The sequence below is a fragment of the Castor canadensis genome, chromosome X (assembly GCF_047511655.1).
Source record: "Castor canadensis chromosome X, mCasCan1.hap1v2, whole genome shotgun sequence".
NCBI classification, from domain to species: domain Eukaryota; kingdom Metazoa; phylum Chordata; class Mammalia; order Rodentia; family Castoridae; genus Castor; species Castor canadensis.
Window position 1 is genome coordinate 25,411,728 of NC_133405.1, and position 14,159 is coordinate 25,425,886.

General features: G+C 36.9%; 1 protein-coding gene across 3 annotated transcripts in view; it reads right to left on the reverse strand.

Moving 5' to 3' along the window:
- Ocrl (OCRL inositol polyphosphate-5-phosphatase) overlaps positions 1-14,159 on the reverse strand; it is a 52,434-nt gene that overhangs the window by 22,679 nt on the left and 15,596 nt on the right. For all 3 annotated transcript variants that reach the window (XM_074063903.1, XM_074063904.1, XM_074063902.1), the window contains exons 5-15: positions 13,251-13,361; positions 12,750-12,839; positions 11,955-12,075; positions 11,707-11,868; positions 10,413-10,514; positions 9,735-9,849; positions 8,562-8,678; positions 8,273-8,460; positions 6,144-6,255; positions 4,086-4,195; positions 2,487-2,622 (exon numbers count right to left, since the gene is read on the reverse strand). In XM_074063903.1, coding sequence (XP_073920004.1) covers positions 2,487-2,622; positions 4,086-4,195; positions 6,144-6,255; positions 8,273-8,460; positions 8,562-8,678; positions 9,735-9,849; positions 10,413-10,514; positions 11,707-11,868; positions 11,955-12,075; positions 12,750-12,839; positions 13,251-13,361 — 1,364 coding nt within the window. The remainder of the gene's footprint in view (positions 1-2,486; positions 2,623-4,085; positions 4,196-6,143; positions 6,256-8,272; positions 8,461-8,561; positions 8,679-9,734; positions 9,850-10,412; positions 10,515-11,706; positions 11,869-11,954; positions 12,076-12,749; positions 12,840-13,250; positions 13,362-14,159) is intronic.

Here is a 14,159-nt window from a genome sequence, read left to right on the forward strand (position 1 = left end):
AAATATCCTACTGGAAGCTCTGAATTAATGTGTTTGTTGTGTTAAAAATATTCCAAGGTTCTGAACACAAACACAAATAAAAAAGCCAAGCATAGCTGACATTCTCTTAAAATGGATTAAGAGAATTCAAATGAAGAAAGGTAGCCCCAAGGTACAAACTGGAATTAGGTAGGCTGAAAGTAGTGTCTGAAGGCATATTCAGTCAGTAAGTACTTAAAACTATAGGGGCATTGTGGGGTAGTGGAAAGAGCACAGGTTTAGGAGTTAGACAAATTTAAGACTGGAATCTCAGCTCTTCTTCTAGCTGAATGCTCTCAAAGAAGTTGTTTAAACTTCCTGGTTCTCTATCTGCTCATCTGTTAAGTGGAAAATAGCTAAGTCAAAGTGTAGAAAATAAATGAGATGTGTGCAAATTGCCTAGCACCACAGTTCCTGGTATATAGCTACTAGTTGCTATATACTATATCATTTAAATTTTTCAAAATAGGGGCTGGGGGTATAGGTCAGTGGTAGAATACATGCTTAGCATGCACAAAGCTGTCAGTTTGATCCCAAGTTTAAAAGAGCCCCATTATAGAATTTTATTCAGCCACAAAGAAGAATACAGGTAAATGGATAGAACATCATCTTAAGTGAAGTTAGCCAGGTTCAGAAGGCAAAAGCCGCATGTTTTCTCTCACATGTGGAATATAGACTTTATACAAATACAGCAATATTATGAAAACAGGTCACTCTTAAGGGAAGGGTCACATACGAGAAAGGGCAGATAAAAGAAGGAAGTTAAGAAGGTGAATGTGGTTGATGCACTCTCTCTGTAAGAATGAATACAGAATTTTTAAACGTGTTAAAATCACCATAGGAGGGAACTAAGGTAGAAAGAAGAAAAATAGAGATGAATCAATTTGGGTTATAATGCATATATACATGGAAATGTTGCAAGGAAACTCCCTGTGCGGCAATCTTAAACAAAAAAATGTTATTTTTTTCTTTTACAAAAACAGAGAACAGGAGGGTGGAACAGATCCTGACTGGTGGTGGTGGTGGGGGGGTTGGTGCCAGTGTGAGAGGGGAGGATGTGGGGAAAGGGTGTAGGTGAATATAGTGCAAATACTGTTCACACATGTAGGTAAATGGAAAAGTGAGACCTGTTGAAACTATTCCAGGAATGGGAGTAGGGGGGATAAAAGAGAATGATGGAGGGGGTGAATTCAACTATGATATATTTGATATATTATAAGAACATTTGTAAATGCCACAATGTACCCCCAGCACAACAATTAAAAATAAATACACTTAAATTTATAATAAAATTTGAAAGTGGACAAAAAATAAAGCCATTGATTTTAACAAAATTTAAAATATATTCTAAGGGCTGGGGGCATAGCTCAAGAGGTAGAGCACCTGTCTTACAAGAGCAAGGCCCTGAGTTCAACCCCAATATCTCCAAAAAACAAAAAGCTAGACTAAAATATATTCTAAGACCAAGAACTAATTTTGTTCCTCATAGAAAAACACTAAAGCCACTCTTCTTAAAAGAGGAGCAGGATAAGACACATTGGTGATACCTATCTCAGAAGCCCCAAAATTAACATAAACACAGAGGAAAGAAATCTATCCCACTATGGTTTTTGCATGTCTGAATTCATTAATCTTCATGAGTAGGTACTATTTATTACCCATATATTATAAAGGAGGAAACTGAGGTATAGGGGTGTTACATAAATTGTCCATGGTCACACAATTAGAAAGTTGTTGAGCTGGGATGCAAATTGAAGTAGTCTACTATAAATTTCATCCTACTAAGCAGTGCATGAGATACAGTGTGACAGATTACATGACCACAGGTGTGGAAAATCCATGAGAAATAATGTAAATGTACTGGCTGCACTAAGTCAGCAAAATTATAAGATATAATCTGCACAGTAATAACAAAGTTAAAAATGCAATGGGAAAAAACTTTATTAATAATAGAGACAAAACATTAAATAAATGGCCATTAGTTCAGGCCAAGATGTAAAAGAAAAAGTTAAAACCTATGCTCCTGGGCAGGAGGACTTCACTGTAGTAGGGATGACACTGTATCTCTTAAGGTGATATAGGGATTTTTTTTTGTCATAGTCTGTGCTTTTGCTCTGCCTGTAAACACTCCTCTACCCAGACCCTCTCCTGGTGTTTCCCTTCCTTACCATCTATCTGATGAAAAGCTACGTTTCTTTTAAAACCTATCTTCTAGCTCTCCTCTATGCTATTGACTTTAGGAGGCTCAGGTTACCACCCAACCAATATGTTGCATGAGGAAACTCTGTTACTAAAAGGCCTGGCATGTGAAGAACTTTAAGGACAGCATTTGTGAGGGTTCAGGGCTACAAATGATTATTTGGTTACAGAACATTTGTAGCTCACTGAATTACTAATCTGCTCTGAGTCTTTAGAAATACATACTTAACACACAAATGAATGAATGAACAAACAAAACCAGTGTTTACCCCAATATGGAAGAGGGCGCTAACAGGTTTGTGGTCACTGGTTTTCAGTTCCATGTGACTACGGTAATGAAGCTGACTAACATTTGTTCCTCTCCAAAGAATTCGGTCACACCAGGCTGGAACCCGACACTTTCCACTGTAAATAAAGAAATGAGTTATAAAGAGAACATACCACACAAGAACATAATAACACATGCTGGTTTAGACCTGGCTAGGTCTTGTCATATGCTCCCAAGGAACCGTGAACTCCTTCCTGAACAACCCTATCATCTTCTCCACTATACGGCAAGCTCTGTTAAGGGACTCTGTCTGCCTATCTACCACTGAACTCCTAGTACGTAGTATAGTATCTGGTACAAAGTAGGTGTTCAATGAATGATTATGGAATGAATGATTAAATGGTTCTCCTAAGATTAGGATCACATCTTCAACAATGTCCCCAGAGGAGAAAATATAACAGCACCTTCTTAAAATATCCACAGAAGGTAAGGATTCAATTCTCTTCCTTTGCTCTATGAACTGCAATTGTACTTCACAAAAGATAGCTAGCTACACCGGGTCTGTCCTAGACTGGCTCAATCTCTGGAGAAAGCTAGTAGAGATTTCTCCTTTAGACCCAGACTTTATGGAAAATCCAGCTTCTCTGACAGAGATAAATTAGCATCTATGCATGCAACTCTGAGCATATAACAGTCTCTAATACCAAGGGTAGGAAAAAACCTGTTTATCATTCTGTGAAAATAAGCAAGCCTTGTACACTTGATCTAGAAGGTGACATAAATATTTATCAGTAGGTACTCAGTTGGATCTTAAGTCAAGTGAGTGGAAGAAATGAGGCCAAGGTGTACAAGATCTACCAGTGTCATTTTTCATTTGCTGACTAGCTCCCTGAGAGTAGGAATAGACTCTTCCACCTTATCCCACCCCAGTGCTCTCAGAGACTGAAATAGCTGAGCATGCCCAGGAATTCTCTTTCTCTTTCAAGTTTCTGTGTTTAGCCAGCTAAGAAACTATAAGAAATAAAGAAATAGTAGGTAGAGGACAAATAGTTACCAAGAATGTATTGACAGGGCTACTGTACTGGAGTGATTAGGAAATGAAAGGGACTAGATGGTTTTCTCCAGCAGCATCAGATGTAGGATCCAGGTATTTAAGCTCCCTAAGGGATTCTAAATATGTTCTGAGGATTGAGAACTACTATGATAGAAGAACCTTTCATGGCTCTGTATTTTTACTTTCTGGTATTCTGAGTTAAGTAAGTAGGAAGCAATTTTGGGGAAAGGGCCAGGAAGGGCAGTAGGTAAAAAATAGGGGCAAGATCAGAAGGTAAAAATCAAAGCAAGTTTGCTGAAGTAACAGAAACAAGGCAGGTATCCCATAAACTTTACCAGCCCTGACATATAAGTAATACTTTCCTAAGATAAATTTACCTTTGAGTACACAGGAATAATTTTAAAAAGATTTTCTGTAGTAGCACTGAACCATTAGGTTTTTAAATCTCTGCTGATGGTATGACCTAAAAAATTCCTAGTTTCTTAGGAAGGACAGAAATAAGATCACACCTTAATCTGTTCTGTGAGAATATTCTTATTACTTTACCTGGAATCCCATCGGTCTGTTTTAGAGTCATACTTATATGTGGGGATAAACTTGATTTCTCCTTCATTGAAGTCAACAAAAGCTTTTTTCTGTGTGCGTTGAATATTTAGCTACAGATAGAAAGAAGCATCACATAAGCAACATAATACCACCTTAATATAAGTGATAATCTGGTTGATTAGTTACTGTTTCCATTTCTAAGTACCCAGTTCCACAGAATTTACAACTATGAGAGAATACATAAATCAAATTTCTGTGCCTTATGAGTTAAATGCCAGCATCTCCATAGCATCTAAGCTCATCCTCAGATAGGATGTTTATTAACACATTGCTAATTTTTGTTGTTGTAAATAGTGGCCAGGGTTTTTAAAAAGGAAACATGAACTCCAAATAATCATAAGTTCCTTAAAACTAGATAGGAACCATCCAGCACTATTATAATTTTTAAAAAGCACACAAACGCTGGATAGATAATTCCCCAAACCAAATTCAGTGAATAGTTAAAAATTGTTTTGAAAGTTATCCTCACTTAAATATTTACCAGAGTTATAAGAGAATCAAAATTTATTCCAATTGTACTCTTTTTGGAGGCAAGAAAGTGAAAGAAATGCAAAGAAATTAGCATCCAACCTCAATGTGAAGGTAGGCAGCCAAGAAAGGCTCACTACAAAAATCATTCTACTACAAATCACCAGAATTCTGACTGTGTCTAAAAGTAAAAAAGGCTCTTGTAAGGATTTAAAGACATTTGAATCAAAACCTATTTCTTCAATAAGAAGCATTCACTTTTATGACAGAACCATGCTGCTATGGGTATATATCCAAAGAAAATTAAATCAACATACCAAAGAGATACTTGCACACCCATGTTTGTTTTGGCACTATTTATAATAGCTAAGATATGAAATCAACACAAGTACCTATCAACTGATGAACTGATAAAGAAAATGTAGTATATATACAAAATGGGATATTATTCAGCCGTAATGAAGGATGAAATCTGGTCATTTACAGCAAAACGAAGAGAACTGGAGATAATTATGTTAAATAAAATAAGCCAGGCACAGAAAGACAAATACCACATGTTCTCTCTCATACGTGGAAGCTAAAAAAGTCAACCTGAATGTAGAATAGTGATTATCAGGCTGGGAAGGATGGGAGGACAGTGGATAAAAAGAGGCTAGACTTTTTGGCGGGTAGGGGTGTGCTGGGGCTAAAACTCAGGGCCTTCTGTATGTTAGGGAAGTGCTCTACCACTGAGCCACATCCCCAGCCTTCCCAGCTGGATTTCATCAGTGTACTCAGTATGAATGCCTTGATATATCACAATGAACATCATTAGCCTGCACAATTCATTTGTTAATCAAAAATAAAATAGAGAAGCATTCACTTAAATAAAAATCCAAGTCACATGCCAGGCTTGAAGGCAAATATATTGCCTCATATTATATGGAAACTGTGTTCTTGAATATCAGGTTTTATCTAAATGTTACAGAATCAATGCTTTTTCCACAGGCTTTAACATCAACAGCTATATATTAGCTTGCCTCAATTTATTAATCAGTTCCCATTAGGCCACAGCTTATGTTATTCAGCCTAAACAGGCTTCTTTACTTTGCTTCCCAATTTCCCTCACAAGGACCTCCCTCTTTTACCTCCAAGCTGTTGTTCAGCCTGCCAAGTAATCATAGAACAATTTTCCCCTTTCCATCTGCCAAACCACATCAACATAGCAAAGACCCACTTCCTCCAGGAAGTGTCCTCTAATTAATCCCACCCATTCTCCAGCTCATTTATACAAATCTCTGAAATCTCTGCTTGATAATGATTTACTACATGTTATATTTACTTTATATCATTAATGTTACCTTACCTCTTCCCATCCAAACACTTAATCGAAGCACTACAAATCTTGTATGTACTTAATACATTACTAGTCACACAGTTTTGCAAGACAATATGATCTTTCTCTCTTCCTAGAGTAAGATATACTTCCCGTGTGTCTATCTATTATATTATTATAACCCTAATAATCTTTGCCATCAAAACTTTACTTACCTGGTCAAATTTCAATAGTCTCTGAAGGTCACTCTTATTAATAAGACTCTTCACCTCATTAGCATCAGGCATGCAAAGTCTATAGTTCAAATCTCCCAACCAAATGACAACACTGAGGATCAAGAAATATATTAATAGACATAGCAGTAATTAGCATAAAATCAATCAGAGAAGAATGGAGATAAGATTATTTATAAGGATTCATTTAACATTATTTGGCAAGGGGTTTTAATACTTTGGGGACAAGTATTATCTTAATGTGAGAGAGACAATGGATTATAAAATAGGTGGAGGCCGGCAGTTTGGTACAAGTGGTAGAGTGCTTGCTTAGCAAGTGTGAAGCCCTGAGTTCAAACCCCAGAACTACCAAAAAACCAAAATAGGTGGGTAAATAGGCACTCCATACATAAAGAACAAAAACAGAAAAATACTATACATATGGGATTCAGAAGCCAAGGAGTTAATGGACCAAGAAGTATGTAGTTTATTTGCTGGACTGGCTTCAAAATTTTGCCTGGCTGCTTTCCAGGTCTCTAGGGAAAGACAATCTGAATGCTTTCTGCCTCCTAGAGCTCTGATGTTCTGCAGGCTCTCTGTTAAGGTCTACATGGTCTGAATGACAGCTCTCCCAGGCAAGGCCTGAGAGAAATTAGGTCAGGGGTTCTCTAGTTTAGCCAACTTGTCTACCCCTGCCCAAGATCTACAATCCAAGTTCCAGGCAAGGAGAGTGGCATGTCATGGGATCCTTGGCTCCCACTCACAGCATCAGGTCTCAAGATGTGCTGAGAAAAAGAGACCCTAAAATTAACACATCAAAATGGATTGTCCTGCAAGCTACCTCAAGTTCCCAATGAGCAACTTTACCAGTCTCAAGCACAACATGAAATTTTTGGAATCCTGGGGAAATGGATTTATGGAATTGCACGACACCTTCATGACCATAAATTTCAAGGCCTTGACTTTATACCACTATGAAACAGAATTCTACATGATCCCAGCTGTTGAGACAATACGGAAACATGCCAACATCACCATGCTTCCCTACTCTTTCCTTAATTCTCCTACTCTCTACTGGTTCTAATATCCCTAAATTATCTTTTGCTTTACTACTAATTCCCATCTCAAACCATTCCAAATCACCCTCTCAGAATTTCAGTGACCAGAATTAATTTCTTTATAATTAATCATTTTCTGCCATCACCCAATCCATTCCTTAATGGATTTCTGCTTTTACCCTTATTAAGTACCATTCTTCATGAACCTATCTGTCATCCTTATTTTTAATAGTCATAGCCATTAAAAAGGATAACATAGGCCTGTATATACTAGATTGGAAAGAGATCCGTAATAAATAGGACAATATGGCCTTATATAACAAGTATGTGTGTGTTTGAATATGGATAGAAAAAAGTCTAGGATAGCATTGTTTAATGGAATTCTAATACATGTCATAATATAATTTAAAATTTCCTAGTAGTTACATTTAAAAAGTAAAAGAAATAAACAAAAATAACAACAAATTTTACTTAACCCAATATATCCAAATTATTATTTCAACATGTGATTAATATTTTAAAAATTGAGATAGTATACATTTTTCCCTATTAAGTGCTGGAGATCCAGCATATAGTTTATGCTTACGGCATACCTCAATTTGGACTAGCCACTTTCAAATGACCAATAGCCACATATGGCTACTGGCTATCATACTGGATAGTGCAGATCTAGAAGGTACACATCGAACTATTAAGGACAGTTTCCTTTGCTGAGAAGTACTGGCTGGGGAGAGTAGAGAATAAGAAATGAGGGATTTTTAATTTATCTGTCTGACAATTTTACCTTTTATTACATTTATAATGAACATATCTATTTTATAATAAAAACCAAAAATTGACTGCAATTCACAGACCCCCTCCAGCATTACTGATGTTCCACTAATACAACTAATCTTTCTTCTGATATCTAGTTTTTCTGCCTCAATGAGTTTGCTATTCCAAAAAAAAAAAAAAACCCTCTGTGACCCAATCCCTAAATGGTAATCCCTCTCTCTTCACAGCTCTATAGTGTCTTACCACATTCAATCTCTTTATGTCCACTATTCAAAGGCCATAGGAGAGTTAATCACTCACTCATGTTTCATGATGTTCAATTGTGGGAGGGTCTGATTGGGGACCATAAAACTCATTCTTGCACAGATATCCTTATAATCTTGATTCCTTCTCTCAAAGTCTTCCACATGGGCAGCCAGGTGAGAGTTGACAATGCAGAAAGTAGTGTTATGAAATACAAATCTCACAGCTACCCCACCTTTGTTTCCCTGTTAGCAAGAATAATTATTCACAGTTAGTACACACAACTAGCAACTAAATTTTACATGGCCATAAATAATAGTCAAGGTCATTTCTGAACGTAACTTACCATTTTCCCCATTATCCCAGTTCCAACTGTTTCTGCAGCAACATCACGGATGTACCGGCACTGATCCTTTCTGGCATATATAAGGAGCATCATCCCAACAAGGCGGACTAGTTGAACCTATGAGTTCCAGGGAATTATAAAGTATTAATGCCAGTACCATTTCTTGCCACAGCTGACTTCCTAAAACTAAATGTTCTATCAAAATGCCATAGTGATGTCCAAATCTGAATTTAAATCCTTTAATTTCCCAGTGGGTCCCATAAAGTGGCAACCAAAATTCTCTTGGGAAGCTCTAATCTGGCTCTGACCAATAAAAGTTAAAATCCTTGAGGGATAGACCTATTCTTTTAATCACTTTTTAGCTTACCAAGAGTGCATTAAAAGTTCAAACAATAAAGACAAAGCCAAGATCCCAGCTTGTTCCTTCCATTTTGCCTTACAAGTTTCTGATTTCTAATTTTCTAAGAAATCTACATCTACAAACATAATCCTTTTAACTTTGATTATTTTAACCTGTAAACTATAGCTAGAGAGGAATAACACCTTTAGGAGTTATGTTCCCTATATAAACTGTTAAAAGATGTAGAGGAAAATTACACAGATTACTCCTTTTAAAGAGATTAGTATGGTAGCCTTGTAATGAAAATAACTCTTCTGGTAGTTAGATGTCTTCCAAAGACCAACAAATTGGACCACCTTGTTAAAGTCAACTCTACTCTTGACCTACAACCAAGTTTAGAACTTGTTTAAATTCCACAACACTTCTATTCTTGTTCTGATTCTCAAGCATACTCTATGCACCCACATGCCTCACATTTCTTTTTCTATGAGACGTCTAATTCTGTCCATGCCAGTGAATAATTTCAATCTTAAAGTTTTATTATACAAATCTGCTACCTTATGTGTAATTATTTCAAGTTAATTATTGATGTGAGAATAATCATTTTTTTCTCCTAAAAACTATTTAAGCAATGAAAATACAAGATCAGAAATCTTAGGGAAATTTTTTTCCCTAGGAAATAAATACGAAGGATTAGTCTACCCTATCTCAGTATTTCACACAGGGGAGAATTCAATTAAACCATTCTTTTGGAACAGGTTATAGATAATGGAATAAGTCTCAGGAAGTTCTATTTAGTCATATGCTAAAAAAGATAATTAAATGCAGCTTACTTTCTTATACTTGGCTTTGGAAGGCAAACCCCTCTCCACAGCCATTGACCATTCTTGTTCTTTCACAGATTCAAAGTAGAAAAAGGCTTCCGTGCTCAAGTCTAGCTCTTGGAATCTGAGGAAAACAAGGATGTGGGATCTATACATATCCCATAATTATCTCTAGCTATCTCCTTTCCCATTTGCTGAGACATTAGAGCAAACACAAAACAAAACAATAGTGGGACATAAATTTTATAAAACTATTTTGTTGACCTAGGTTATCAGGAAGGACAAGTAGTTTTCTAAGGACTCTCCCAACCAGTATATTCATAGGCTATGCAAAAACAAAAAACAAAACAAAACAAAAAGCCCCACAAACCTCCTACAAGAGATAATGGTAAAGCTTTGCTCTTATAACTACTAGGAATAATCACTGTCAGAATTGACCTCAAGTCTCAGTTTCTATGAAGAGTATAGTTTTCTATGGGTTTGAAGAGGACTAGATGCTTCCTTATATCATATTAGGTATCTGCTCCATTCTGATCTCAGGAATTTGAACCACAAGTTAACCTTCACATAGTCCACAGTAGGTTTTTAGTAAACAGTTTTTAGAAAAAAGACAAAATATATAAACTATCATCATATAAACGAATATCAAACATAAAGTGAAAAGGAAGTTCCAGAAGTGTTCTTTACCCGATACAGTAGATATCAGGAGGATTTGGATCACAGTTCAGCCAAGGTTCTAACCCGCTATCTGGAGATTGGCCATTCACATTCCAAGTTCCAACAAAAAATCTAATATGCAACACCAAAAAATCATTTGAAAAGAAGGATTATGTAAGAGCAAACAGAAGGTCTCTCTTGTCACTTCTATGCAAAGGTATATTCACAATACATTAACATAAATTCCTCAAAATGTTTTGCCAGATACATAGAAAAAACCTCTTGAATGTAGAATATACAGGCACGGGCTCATTTTCTCTAAGTTTTACATTAAGTGAACCTACAGAAAGGAACCAAGTCTCTATTTAAAAAGCACAAAGTTAACTACTCTACACATTTCCTTTCAATTAAACTGCATTCAAACTCATACATGAAGGGAAAGCTTATGGATAGGGAAGAGACTTCATACTAGTTTCATAAAGAGCTGTAGGTGAATCCAAAAACTCACTTCCCAAAGGATTACAAGGACATGTAGGAAAATTTGATGAAGCAAATACCACAGTAAGGAGAAAAGCAGAAGGGAAAACTTATGACTGTCTTAACTGTTTACCTATGAATATCAGCATCATGTTGCAGAATATTAGAAATTGCAGGTTTTAGCATAGGGATATAGTTATCATCAAACTAGAATAAACAAGACAGGATGGAATAGCAGATGGGACTGGAGTCTTGGACCACAAAGGGTACATAAGAAAGAGAAAGATGTATTGTTGCTTTATATACAGGGGATACACACCATGACACATCTAACCCTCTCTACACCACACACACCAGGTCCACAAAAGAGGATTATTAACAAGCTAAGATGAAATGAAATACATACAAGGAAAAGAATCCAAGGGATCTGGACTTTTTAATTAAAAGTTCTGGTTGAAACTTTCTTTAGTTGACTTACCAAAGTAAGTTAAGACCTAGTGGTAATAATGGACTATAATTTTCCAATATTAACTGGAAAAAATTCAGCAGGCCAGATAGATAAATACACTTGCTTACGGAATGTGCTAGGGGACAATTCTCTATTGCATGTAAACTTGATTTGGTTCCCTATTAGTGAAAGGAAACATTAGAAGACACAGTATTATTAGGGAAATTGTAGCACCTGCATTATTTCAGAAATGTGTGCTATCACTCACCATAGATACAAGAGCTTGAATCAGATGCCTATTCCCTTTTATCATGCTTTGATTCTCAATCGTAAAAAACAGAAGGTCATTATCTGTTAATATCTAACTTTTTAGAGTCACTAAGTAGAAAACAGACTAACCTGAAAGTCTGAATGTTGACATATTCTTTCTCTCGCTTTGCCAGGATGTGTTTGATGAGACCCTCCCGCTGCCCAGACTGAGTATTTGGTACAAACAGCTTCCGCATGGTATTAGTCACTTTGGGTTGTTCTTTGTTCAAAGCCTCTTTTTCACGTGGAAGCCTAGTAAATAAATGAGAAATTCAAAAGTAAAATTACCTAAAATATAAGCTTCCTATAGGGAAAATATGTTTCAACACTGGACTTACATTCTATTCACTGAAGAGGGTGGGGGTGGGGGTTCCCGATGAATCCCTGTAGGCTGATTTTGTGAATTTATTTTCTTGTCCAAATTCATAGATGAAAAATTATCCTCAAAGCCAAGAAGCCCTGAAGGACACAGAACCCAAAGTCAAAGCGGGGGAAAAGCCATAGCCAGGGTAGACAGGGCTTTCATTTGTTCATGATTGGATCCGTAGTGCTACTAAACAAGAAAAGTACCATAAGGGTAGTAATTACTTAGCTTAGGAGAAGAAGCACATTCACCCCTGAAGCACTAACACACTAACTAGAACACTAGAAGTATACAGTAATCTGGAACCTGAATAGTAATAGCTAACACCTACGGAAGACTCAGCACAATGCCTGGCCGACAGTAAGGGATTATATCATTATCTTCTTTAACTATTGCAAAAATCTCACAAAGTAGGTATTATTAAAAATATTTTCATGTTGCAGAAAAGTAGATATAAGCTCAATGTTGTTGAGTAACTTGACTAAGATCACATAACTGGTAAATCTCAGACTTTGAATCCAAACCCAAGCTGTCTGGCTGCAAAGCCTGTACTTTATACCATTTTGCTAAGCTGGCTTCTAAAGAGCTACTATGCCACAGAAAGGATTAGACTTGAACATTAGTCAATGGCCATGGACTCAAGAAAACCATGCCATGAGATTGCACCCGACACTGGCTTAAATTCATACCATCTTCTCATCTAGCCAAATAAAATCTACTGACTCTGAAAGGATCATAGCAACCATGGATAAGAGAGTTCTTTCAGTACCTGAAAAAACAGAAGGTTTGTCCTTAGTGTCTAACTTCTGGTACCAGCTGGATGAGTCTTTTTGCTCTGGAACAAGATGCTGTGCCTGAGCTGGAACAATAAGGGTCATGGTCAGCAACTGAATGGAATTTACCATAACCAAAAGCCATTCATTCGACACTCTTAAAATGCGGGGGCCAGCACCATTCTTGAAAGTAATGGAAGTGACTAGGGAACTAAGGACAGTTCTGGAGTCACCTATAGGTAGCAGGAGGATCACAGTCTCTCTGGTAAACTGTACATGCTATCACACTAAAGATTCTGGAAATTGATTCAGTGTCCTGAAAGCTGGACAGACTTGTTTCCTTATCTATCCCTGGGTTCATTCTTGAAGAAAACAAATCAGTTATCAGGGATCAAGCCTGAGGTATTTTGTTAATGGCTTCTTGCCTCTAAATCAGCATGTCAGGTATTTCACTCTCACTGAAACAGTAGAAAGAAAATTACTGAATCTTGAGTTACCTTCCTGAGCAGCAAGGACCTCTGAGAGGAACTTCAAACAGTGTTCCTCATCAGGGATTTCAAAGCGGCGTTCTCTGGTCCAGTCCCCTTGAACCCGAATTTTGCAGCCACCTAAAAAGAATTGACATCCATACACATAAAGTTATGGAACACAATGTTTTGTTGGGATCATATTGTCAGATTATCAGAGAACGTGCAGATATTCTATACCTCTAACAGGAAGCACATGTACAAGAGCAAAGGGATTCTGTGTGGTAGTGGTAGAGGGGGTGAAACACATGAGGCCCTGGTTCAATCCCCAGTACTACAAAAAACAAAACCAAAAAAGAGGGGGTGAAACAGAGAGGGAACCCTAAGGGAAGACAGTACTCAGGGCTGATTTGCAGCATAGATGAGCAGTCTCATTTAATAATAGACAAACTAAATCATAGTTTTCTATGTTCTGACCTCTTAGATGTCAATGTAGGAACCTCCAAATTATAACAAAAGATAAATTCCTCAATCACCCTCCGCTTACTCCCAGGCTACAAATTCCCACCACCTTCAATCCAGATCTGAAGTGTGAGGGGAATAAAGGAAACTGGATGGCTAAGTTCAGATTAAATTAAATTTATAAGTAAATTGAAAATGAAAATAGTGCGATTGCTTTGGTATACTCTGAAAAGCACCTCAAGCTAAAAATGTATGTCTTCAATAAACTTGCAAAAGGAATATAATAATATATGTCTAAGAGTGGTTTGGTTCAAGTATAGCCAATTGGAAAATAGTAGAATTAGAAGCAAAGTTACCAAGGGCTTTAATTTTTTATTGGTATAACATACTGTCTCCCGTTTTCTGATGCACTATAGTGATCATGTGAATCAAGTGTTTGGATGTGGCGATCCAGGAAACCTATGCACTTGCTTATAT